At 40.6% G+C, this 11204-nt stretch overlaps 1 protein-coding gene across 1 annotated transcript in view; it reads left to right on the top strand.

Moving 5' to 3' along the window:
* The window catches only part of PSMB1 (proteasome 20S subunit beta 1), an 8854-nt gene extending 5582 nt beyond the window's left edge, over positions 1-3272 (top strand). Inside the window, exons 6-7 of the mRNA XM_005423252.2 lie at positions 1503-1642; positions 2995-3272. Of these exons, the coding sequence (XP_005423309.2) occupies positions 1503-1642; positions 2995-3180 (326 nt within the window). The 3' untranslated portion in view covers positions 3181-3272. The remainder of the gene's footprint in view (positions 1-1502; positions 1643-2994) is intronic.
* The last annotated feature ends 7932 nt before the right edge of the window (positions 3273-11204 follow it).

The following is an 11204-nucleotide window of genomic DNA, read 5'->3' on the forward strand; positions in this document are numbered from 1 at the left end:
GGAAAAAAAAAAAAAGGCTGCATTTCTGTGGATGGATAGCTGTTCTTTACATCTCAGGTGTACTGATTGAATAACAAAGTTTGTGTTGCTATTTCTAACACCCGCCTTTAGGCATTATGGTAGTTACACAGATTGAATACATATTGTGTACCTGGCTTGTCTCCTAGTTTTTGTTATTCACTTGATTTTCCATTTCTGAAGTTCTAAAAGCTATGTTATAATTATTTGATTACAAATAAAATCTCTGTAAAGTGAAATAATACATACTTTAGACTGGAAAATATAACAACTGTCTTTGCTGGATTTTTAAATTGCATCTTTAAAGTAGATGTCACCAGTAAAATTGTTTATGTTTCACTCAGACCTGTGAGTGTGGTAAAGACTATTTAATATGAAGACTTACTCCAAAGAGCAGTTTCTACAAAGTTATTTCAAAGTGTTAACTAATCTCTAATGAAAATCATTACTTCTACACAGAAGCTGTAGTTTAATGTACAGCCCTTGAAGAATTTACTGGGTTGCTGTCCAGTGATTTGGTTGAGTAGCTGAAATACTGTGTTGTCTGGCTTTGTGAAGGAGCTCAGAGGTGGTCTTGTTTAGATAATTTTAGCCATTCCCTGCAGTTTGTTTTTACCAGTAAGTTATACTTTCCCAGTCTTCCTAAGACATGTCTATGATTTGTGGGATCTGGCGGGGGATTAGTCTGCCCTGCATAATGGTAAATCTCAGATTATAAGGGTGTTGTAGCAACTGATAAGAATCAGTGTGTAGGTTTGCTTGCAAGGACTAAATTAGGTTCCAGCAAGATTGATTGTTGATTTGGCTGGCTTTCTCAGGGCTGTTCAGATCCTGTGGTCTGCTGCCAAGGGCACTGGCCAGTTAATTGAATTGGGTGCAGCCTGTCTGAACAGAAGGGCTGGGCTTGGCCAGCTGCTGCATTCCGACTGGCATGTCCTCATCAAACCCTGACGCTTCAGAGCTACAGTGTATCTGTCTGTACCTCTGATGTTGGTGCGGGCCAGTAAACTTTGCACCACCTGGTCTGGCTTCAGAGGGAAGTGCGCAGGAGACCAGAGCATCATCCCTGGTTCTGGGAGTTTGATACAGAGGCATCCAGGCATACTTTCTGGAGGTAATTACCTCCAAGAAACATATCATTCAGGAATGATGTCTGAGCTGCTTGTTTGTGTTAGCCTTGGAACCCCTGGGGCTCTTTGTGCAGCACTACACTCTAGCTCATTTTTCTGCTTTGATTATTCTTCATCAACACTTTTTCTGTGGTAAGTAGTGCAGGAAACATCTGTTGAAGAATGGTTGTGGCTTAAATAAAGAAAATAACCTTGGATATTGTACCAGGCTGCAGCCATAGTGAGTCTTCTGTGAAAAGCATCATCTGAACATACTCAGTGTTGTTTGGTAAAGGTTTACTGGGATCTGCAGTGTTCCAGATACTACTTATCCAGAGAGCTGGTTTTGTTGAAGATGCTTGTCAGTATTGGGCAGCTTTCTGAATTACGTACTATTTTTTTTTCCAGGGAAGGGAGCAGTTTATAGCTTTGATCCAGTGGGCTCCTATGAGAGAGATACTTTCAAAGCAGGTGGATCAGCAAGTGCAATGTTGCAGCCTTTGCTGGATAACCAGGTAAAATAGCTTGTTGGCTTTTGTTTTGTTTTGGTTTTTTCTTTATTTCAGTAAAGATTTGTGACATTCAAATTAATGTTGCTTTACTTCTGGAGAATATTACTTTTGAGAGAAGTTTTAAATCTGTTACCCAGGTAGGGCCTGGTAATCCATACATTTATAAATGATGTGGCTTTACTTTCTCAAGAGAAATCAAAGTTTTGCTTTGGGATCTGTTGAGGTTTTTAATACATTATTTGTATTTGCAGTGCCTGTTTAAAAGGCAGAAATGTTTTAATTGGGGAGTTGTTTATCCTAGAAGTTGTTTGGAGGGGTTTTTTTCTGGGTTTTGGGAGTTTTTTCCTGGCTGATAACATAAATATGCCTGTTACTTAGTATGAAATAATACCAAATTAAGAAGATAGAATTAATACATACATTTTATCATTTAACATACCCTTGTTTAAGTCTTCAGTTTTGTACAACTCAGATACCATTTTTAGTAAGAGTGTTCTTGCATAAAACTGCTGGAAACTTATTCAGCTAAATCTGTCTGAAATACTTGAAGAATATTTTCATATTTAGTTGAAGCTGTTAATAATTGAATGGGAGAAATACCAAAGTGTGTTATACTTATTTTAATTTTTTGATATTGTTGTTGGTATTTAGTCACTTGAACCTGATGCCATCACAGCTTTTGTGCTTAGAAAAGCAGTAAGCATTCTTGATTCTTACCAGATGAGAAAGGCATAGAATATTTCCTTTTTTTTTTTAACTTTAGTAACTGAAGGATATATATTCTGCAAAAAACAAATTGTCATAAATAATTTTTTATTGCTTATCGGTTTCAGGCAAAACATGGGACTCTTGTCCTTTTCCTGTTCTGATGGTTAAGTTGATGCTTATATTTATGAGCTAATTTAACGCTGTTTGGTAGGACCAGATATGCTCCAATATAGACTTAGTTTTGAAGTCTAGGTATCTCAGGGAATATTTGCTTTTAAGAAATGTTCCTAACTACAAGTGACCAGAGAAAAAGAGACTCACGTGCAGTTCTGGTACTGCCAAACTTGTGAGAAGTTTACGAAGCCTTAGATCTGATCCAAATGTTTATTTTGATCTTGTACATGCTGAATGAGCAGGAGGAGCTATGCTGGCTGTATATTGGATTTGCTTCTAGGTAATTTTTTAAGAGTGTCTGTATTGGCAAAGCTCTCAACTGTAAACTGTTTGGAGGAATACTTTTTCAGCTTCAGAGTTTTTAAAATAGATGGGTCATTTCTTTTTTTTAATTCATCTAAATCTGTTTATTCTAGTGCAGAGACTGAATCAGTTTTCATAGATGGATAAAATACACTTTTATCTTTTCATAGATTGGCTTCAAGAACATGCAAAATGTGGAGCATGTACCTCTGACCCTGGAAAAGGCTTTGCAGCTGGTTAAGGATGTCTTCATTTCTGCTGCTGAGAGAGATGTGTACACTGGGGATGCGCTAAAGATTTGCATTGTCACAAAAGATGGAATTAAAGAGCAAACTGTCCAGTTACGAAAAGACTAATTCAGTTCATGTGTAAGCAAGTTATCTGTGATGTACAATTTACCTGTGTTATGAGAACATTTGTCCAATTAAATTTTTTTCAAGAAGTTCAACTACTGTGGTGCTGTCTTTGTTAGAAGTTGTGTTTTTTAGAAGCCAGAGCAGTTCGTGGTGAGGCAGCAGCTTCAAGTTACAAGTCAGTTTCCTTCGTCTCATCTTAATCTATCAATCAGACTAATTCTAGTGGAAATTTAATCCCCTTCTCACAATCTCTTATGCTGAACTATGGGGGAGTATTAAAATTTAGGCTCACAGACTATTCTGATAATCCTTTCAGTTCAGTCTTGATTTAGTGAGTAAAGCATTGGCTCTGTTCATGCTGCCTTCTCTGCACTTCATAGCTTGCTTTTCCTGTCTTCTCTTTTATTTCTCTGATGTGCTGTCCTGACATTTGACTTTGTTTATTTGCAAAGACTGTAGTGGTCATCTGAAACCAGTATCACTGTGTTAGAGGGGAGAATGTTAAATGGAATCTTTCAGAGTTTAGTCCTGGACTCTGCATCTGGGCTCACCTCTGCATGTTTCTGTTAGGTTAATGCCCAGAATTTGAAGCATTGTCCCCTTGTGGCTACTGATGGAAAATAATTTAGAATGGAAATTCTTGAGTGCTTTTTAATGCCTGGATCCTTTGTTGGGCCTACTGCTGCCTTTGATTCTTGGGAAATTGCATCAAGTGCAGTTTGTTTGATGTGCTGTATCACAGTCCTGGATATTGGCTTCAGTATTAGGACCTTTAGAAAAATGGAGCTGCATCATCAAGGGCAAGATAGTTTTCTCTTGTCCAAGAGTCCTTTCACAGTCTGTAGCTCTTTAAAAAAAGACATATAAAATATTTTGTTTCTTCAGGTGGCACACTAGTTCTGTAAAAGAAAAATTTTGCTGACATGCTTGACCCTATGGTAACATTGTCTCTTGTTTGGGTGTGACTGGCTGATTTCAGTGCAGCGTTTTGGGTGCAGTGTTATAATCCAAGCTCTGGCTGGTCTTGATCAGAGATGGCAGTCTCAGGCTTCGTAGACAGTTTAGATAGTGGAGAACATTTTGAACATCAGTAGTGAAACAAACAGTGCTGTTAAACAGACTCTGGCTGCGTTCAGAAATCCACCAACTCTCCCGAGGTGTTTGTGAAGGCACTTGGCCGCTGGGTGCCAGTGTTGGGCCGGGTAAGGAAGGAACAGCTCCTTCCTGGGTGGTTGGACTGTAAGAAAGGCACACAGCATCTCAGTCTGAGTAACGCTGTGGCTGAAGTCACTTGGGCACGCACGTCAGAACTTCCAGACACATTCAGGTGTCTTAAGGGGATGTTTAACATTTTCAAAAGTCATCTGAGCTGAACAAGGTTGATTGTATGAATGACTGTAGCTCTATGCTGTCTGTACTGAGCAAATGGCACACAATGCAATAATTCTAAGAACATAAAGCCTGTGCCTATTTAAAATACAAATCAGCAATACCGAATTAAATACCTGCTCTGTTACATCTATAAAATTAAGGCACCTTAAACTCACCTCTCTTTGATACCAGATTTGTGTTGAATTGCTCAAGCATTTCACAATAGGCTGTTGAGGTTTTATGCAAAATCGTTAAAATCTACTGAAACTAAATAGTGTTTCAGTTGCAAAGAAAAGCAGGAGAGGGTAACAAATTCACATGCTTACCTTTTGGACAAGTCTGTTTGCAATATATAAGGTCTAAACAGTAAACAGCAACAAACAAGGGGAACTGTCTCATTTCTACTGAACTAATTCAATGTTCTTGCAGGATGCCAGACATATAGGAGAGTTGCAGTGATTTAACTCCAAAGTTTTGATAAATTTGGCTGCTCTTATATTTAAGGGTAGATTTTACATCCAAAATAAATGCATGTTGACAGATTTTAGTAATTACTGGCTTTAGTTTGATGTGGCTAGTCTTGCCTCTGTAAGTTCTTTCAGTAGAAACACAAGGTAATCAGAATTTTCAGGTGTCATTTGCAGTCTCAGAAGAGGTATAAGAGCAGCTACCTGTTTCGACTCTGTGCCATCCTTTTGGTGCACTTGCACTGATGTGAGATGGCCATTTTGTCTCCTATTCAGATTTCCCTGCAGAGTACATCGAGGAAAGGAAGCTTTTTCACAGGCCCACTGGACTGAAAACACCAAGTTTCTTTCACCAAGGAATATAGCGCTGTGTCCACTCCCTTTGTGGGTGGGTTTGGAACCAGTGAGATGGGGAGGCTTGTTTCCCATATTTTTAATTTTCCAGTTATGCCCTGCCCTGATGCCATCACTGCTTGTGCTCTGAGTGAGGAGTTGCAGGAGTAACAGGAGATGTGTGAGTACAAAAGTATTCACAGGCTGCTCAGCTAGAAGTTACTTGCTTTATTAGTATTAAATCACCCCAAATATCAGATGTATATTATGGATTAAAGGCTTTTTTTTTTTTCTTTATTCCACCACGTTCCCTAACTTGGTTTGTGAAGATTGTCATCACCTCAGGATGAAAGGTGGGAAGGCCCCAACTGTCTGCAGCTCTCCTTAGTTCCGTGCCTGTACATCCCACGTGTAAATCAGCTTAGTATTCATCTAGCACTGTGTCTACAGTGTAAATTAACAGTTTATGAAGCATTTTGAGCCTTACTTGGTTACAGAACGGTCTAGGCAGGCTACAGAGGTGCAGCTGGGCAAAACACTTGTAACAATGCCACTTGGAGATGCTAAAAGCAAAGAGTTGGGTTTGGCAGATCTACTTGAACGGGGATTAGACATCTTTAATACAATTTTATGTAAGAGAAAGGAGAGAGAGAGCAAAAATGTTAATCTTGAAACCTTTTATTAATTTTAAATGGATGTACCTTTCGAGAGAAGGTGTGCTGCAGGATTGGAATGACCTTGGAGCGAGCACTGTCAGCTCTAAGGGTGTACGACGAGAGCAGGAGCAGGCAGCTCCACTTCACCTGCAGCAGTACTAAGGGCCGCCCTAAGGTGGCAATAGCTGCTTGCTCTCGCAGGTCTCGGCACAATTCCCCCGCGAGGATGGAAATAGCCATACACACTTCCCAGTGCCCTGCTGTAATGCACTTTCGGTACTGTTTATTGAGGAGATAGGAGGCTTTATTTTGATCTCAGCCGAATGGCTGTGTACCCTTGCTTGTGTAAAGGACTGTACAAGGTCACAGTCAGCCTTAAAATCTAATTTTGTAAAGCAAAGTCTTCTTCACTAATTTTGGACGTGTTTTCAGCAATATTGTTTATGCATCAAATCCATTTTAAGTACTGAAGAGGGGGCTTGTTACTATGGAAAGTGAAAGTGCTTGACAGGACATAAATATTGCATATATGCTTCTAAAACTTAGTTCACTATGTCAGTCAAGGATAAGTTTAATTTTCTTTTAACTAGAACCAAGACTTTACTGAGGCTGAATCATAAGATGTTATGTAAACCAGATACCAAACTTTCTCACTCTAGGGTGACATTTTTCCTTTTACACTGAGATATGCTTGTAACACTACATATGCCTTAGTGTGATGGGAGCCAGGACCAGGCTGCTGACTAGAGAAAACTATTTAAATGGAAATTACAAAACACTATATGAAGTACAGTGGTTTGAAGCGGTCCTACTGCTTCTTACTCCTTTATATTCTTAGGTATTTATTAACTTAGGGGACAAAGTTGTAATTTTCCACATTTGATAAACCTTTAAACCTTTTTTGATACACTGTAATCATACATCCTAGAAAGCTGCTTTGGCAATTTCTTTCTGTATATTTAGCAATCAATTCAGGATTTTACAAACCTAAACTTGGGGGAAAGTGGCAGAAGCAAGTGGGGATTGATTAAAGCAGCATTCATGTGAATCCAAGCAGATTAAAATAGTCCTGCTTCTCTCCAGTCTAGTTGAAGATAGTTTTTGGGAGTATAAAGTACTGCCGCCTTATTCAGGGTTCCTTATGGAAAGTCAGGAGTCAACTTTTGAGTAGAAGGGGTTTGGAAATGACAGCTTTCAAATTCCTCTTTTCTCTTTCTTTCAGCCTTTGCTTTTGTTTAGTGTGAATGTCCTTTGCTTTTAGGCCATTTGGGGCAGTCATAAACCAGACAATAAGGCGCATGGGCCTGAAGTTAACTAAGATTTGTCTCCAGATCTCTCTTCTCAAGCCAAATTCTTTCTGAGAAGGGGTTTTGTCTGTGTGAGTGCAACAGAGTGAGACCAGTTTTATATTCTTTCAACACTAATATGTAGTTAGTTTAATTGTATGGACCATTTTCTGTGTACTTCCTTTTCCAAGCAATTTCAACAAAGTATTCATAATTACAAAAACATGGTTTAGCAGAAAAAACAAACAAAAAATCCTGAGTATCTTTCCTGTTAGGCTGTTCTTGGCCCCTTTCCTAACAGTTGCTGGCAAAGTTCAACTTCACTGTTCATTTCAGAGGCTCAAGTGGGGGTAGGGATGGACTTCACTGCAGCCTACAATAATTAATATTCTTTGGCACAAGACACAGATTAAAGGGCTACTGGCAAGAGAGTAGTCACGGTACCAGAAATTTAACCAATCCTTTGTACTTAAGCTCAAAGAACCATAAAAGGAAAGTTAAAAAATAGGATTCCCTTTTGTGCTGAGGAAAAGGAACAAGGTGTTGAAGCTTGTGGTGTTACATGGATACTTCATGGTTGAGGTAACGTGCATTGACTTTCCTAAGATTTGGCTTCTCCGAAGCATAGGTATTTCTGTTGCTTAGCTTTCTGCAGCTACACAGGTTGGTGGACTCCTTGATGGTTCTACAAGATGTCACCAATGTGCTGATTCACCTAGGTGCCCAATCAGGTGTGGGTATGTGACACCCACAGTGCCTGGCCCACTGAGGTGGCTTAGCCGAACAGGCTTGCAGCCCCTCTGGACCAATCTGGACCAATGCTCTGTTTAACCAGGCTTTGTGGAACTGGCTGTGATGAGCTTAGCAGTCAGGCTGGGTGGATGATCGAGCTGGTCATTGCTCTTTCAAGGCTATGCTCCCACCCTGGAGCCCCTGGGTGGCTCAGCTGAGCACCTCCTCTCCATCCTGGGCAGCTGATGGAGGTATAACCAGCTGGGGCTACCTGGCAGGTGAGAGATGCTGTAGAATGCCTTGGAAGTTTGTCCCCTACCAGGAGCCTATCTTCAAACATCCCAATAGGAAACACACTTCTGTTTGTAGCTTGCTTATGCAGCCTCTGCAGAGAACCTCGTGCAGTGAGATACCAGAAAGTCAAGAGTCCTGTTGGGGAAACGCCCCCCACAAACAATGAAAACCATGAACTGAGGTGGAGGCTTTTTTTCAGGGTTTATACAAGAGAAAGCTGCATTCCAGTGTCACTGCCTTGTGCTTGATCTGAACTTTTCTTGACATGTACCCTTGAATGCAGAACAGTTAACACAATCTCCACTTAGTCCCACAGCAAACAAACATTTTGGTGCGGCTGGTATGTGTTTGCTAGTTGCAGACAAGCCGATCTCATTAGAACTGCATTTACAACTTTTGCCAAGCGTTTTGAAACTGGTTGACATGCACAACAGCTGCCTGAGCTGGAATGGCATGCCATTCCCTGCCTTCATCTTATTAGCACAGGGGATGGCTTGATTAATTAGATGGGATTTTTAAAAATTAAAGATAATTTGTCTTTGGAAGGGCCATGCAATGTGTTTTCATTCTCTGATTTAAAATAATTCACAAAGTCTAGGGTTTTATGGCTTTTCTCAAAAGCCAAGAGAAGTGCTTACCCTGAGCTAACCCGCAACATTTGAAGTGAAAACATTTTAAAGGGTGATGCAAAGTGTTTTCAGCTGGTATGTAGCTCGATTCCTCCTCATTTCTCCAGGCTCTCAGTGCAGAGTTGTTGAGCTTACAGCCTTGAATAGAGAGACTCTTGATTCAGTGCAGGCTGTTACATCCAAACCACTCAATGGATTGTGTTTGGCTCTACAGCCTTTAAAGTCAGTGACTGTGGTTCCCTTCACCTCTGTTAAGATGCTTCTCTGTCAAAGGGACACTCTCCACCAAACACACTGAAGCACCAAACAGACAAGATTCTCTTCTCTGAGGAGCTGGGAAGTTACAGTGGCCAAAGCAGTATCTATATGCTGACATTCACATACCTAATTTAACCCATAAAATTCCTGGACAAACACTTAACAGGAGGTTCTGGTGGTTTAATTTAAGCCCAGTGCTTAGTTTAAGCCCAGTGTTAGCAGAAAAGCTACACTGATATTCATTCTCTGCACAAACCTAGACCTCTGAACTCGAATTTGTGCTCTCAGATAAATTTAACTATGCTGCCAGAAGTCACCATTGCCATTTAAATTTAAAAAGGACAATGAATCAGACTCCTGAAGTAAGTGAGGTCCTTTTGACTAGTTGGCTCAGATTAAAAATAAAATAAAAAATAGATTTCTTATAAGAGAATGCACTTGCAGTGTTTTAACTAATATTTTGACTTGCACAGGTAGAGGGCTGTTTACACTAATGTTTCCATTCAAAGCCAAAATGCATTTTGGAACTACTCCAAGAATTTAGTTTCTATCAGAGGCTACACAAATCTGCCCTCTTCTTGCACCATTTCCTCCTCACCCTCTTGCCAACAAAAGAACATCCAACAGGCCAAGCTATCCAGCAGCAGCTAATGGATGGCCCTTGAGTATCCCGTTTGAGATCCCAGCAGTCTTGGCTCTGAACTGGAGATTAAAAGCCAACTGTTTGTTGATTTTAAGTGAATTCCTCCAGTTAGTCTCATTACAGAAAAGGTGAAGTCAGAGATGGTCTGATACATTAAAGATTTATCTTAGGAGTTGTGGGATGAATTCATGAGAGACACAGTTTTCCATCCACATCCCAAAACCCACATGCAAGCGCTTGGTCAGCCAGCATGGCTCCAGCTACAGTGTTGGACTACAGGACTGCTGCCTTGTAAATGCCAATTGTAAGTTTTAATGAGACAAACCAATTAGATGGCTTGACAGACCATCACAACAGTGACGCAACCGCGCTCAGCCCCCATTACAGACACAGCAGAATTTCAAAGAACTGCTTTAAAGAAAAGTCACAGAATAGCTCGTACACAGCCCTGCAAACAACAACATCACCCACAGGCTGTGGAGCAAGGGGAAGGGTGCTGAGAGTAAAGCAGAAACAAGTGAAAGGAATTAATCCAAATACTGATTTTTCCCTTTCTAACACTCAGAATGGGCACAGCTTACGTTTCAGGTGCCATCTATGAAATACAACAGCTGTACATAACTCCCACTGTATTATTGGCCCAACAGAGCCTACAGAGAGGTATAGCATGGCCTTTGCAAAAATGCACATATATAAAATCACTTGTGCCAGGCAGTGCGTTACGTTGTCCTACAGATACCAACTGATACACAGTATTCACTGATCCACCTACACCCACAAGGCAGTTCCTTCCCAAAAGCCAGAGGAAATTTTTATCACTCCACACCCTGACTTGCAGGTGTGATGAATGCAGAGGATTTGGGATATGGATTTCAGAATTTTGGGTCTCCATCCTCCCTTGGGTAGCAGTTCATATATCACCTGCTGTCCCTCCTGGTTTGAGCTAGGAGTCTGGCCATCCCCACAGCTTGCTACAGGCCAGGTCTCACTTGTTTTCAGCATGTTGAGCACAACACCTTAAATGTCACTAGGACACAATCCAATCCATGGAGTGTTTGGGTGATGCTCCCAAGATAAAATTTCCTTTGCAGAGTGTTCATTGAGTGGTTCTCAGTGGTTACAATCCTCTTCTGCTGACGCTGAGACATCAGAGGAGGTCCCACAGGCATGGCAAAGTCCTGCTTGTCAAACCAGAGAGCATTTTACAAATCTCTTCTTTCCAAATGAGCTGCTTTGCCTTATTTTTAAATATGTGTTGAGGAGGATCCAAGACTAACAGAGTAATGAAAGTTGCTAGCTCCAGAATTCACTGTGGCTTGTCAAAGTTATTTCCCCCAGATTAAAGACCCATAAAC

The sequence above is a fragment of the Geospiza fortis genome, unplaced genomic scaffold (assembly GCF_000277835.1).
Source record: "Geospiza fortis unplaced genomic scaffold, GeoFor_1.0 scaffold381, whole genome shotgun sequence".
Lineage (NCBI taxonomy): Eukaryota > Metazoa > Chordata > Aves > Passeriformes > Thraupidae > Geospiza > Geospiza fortis.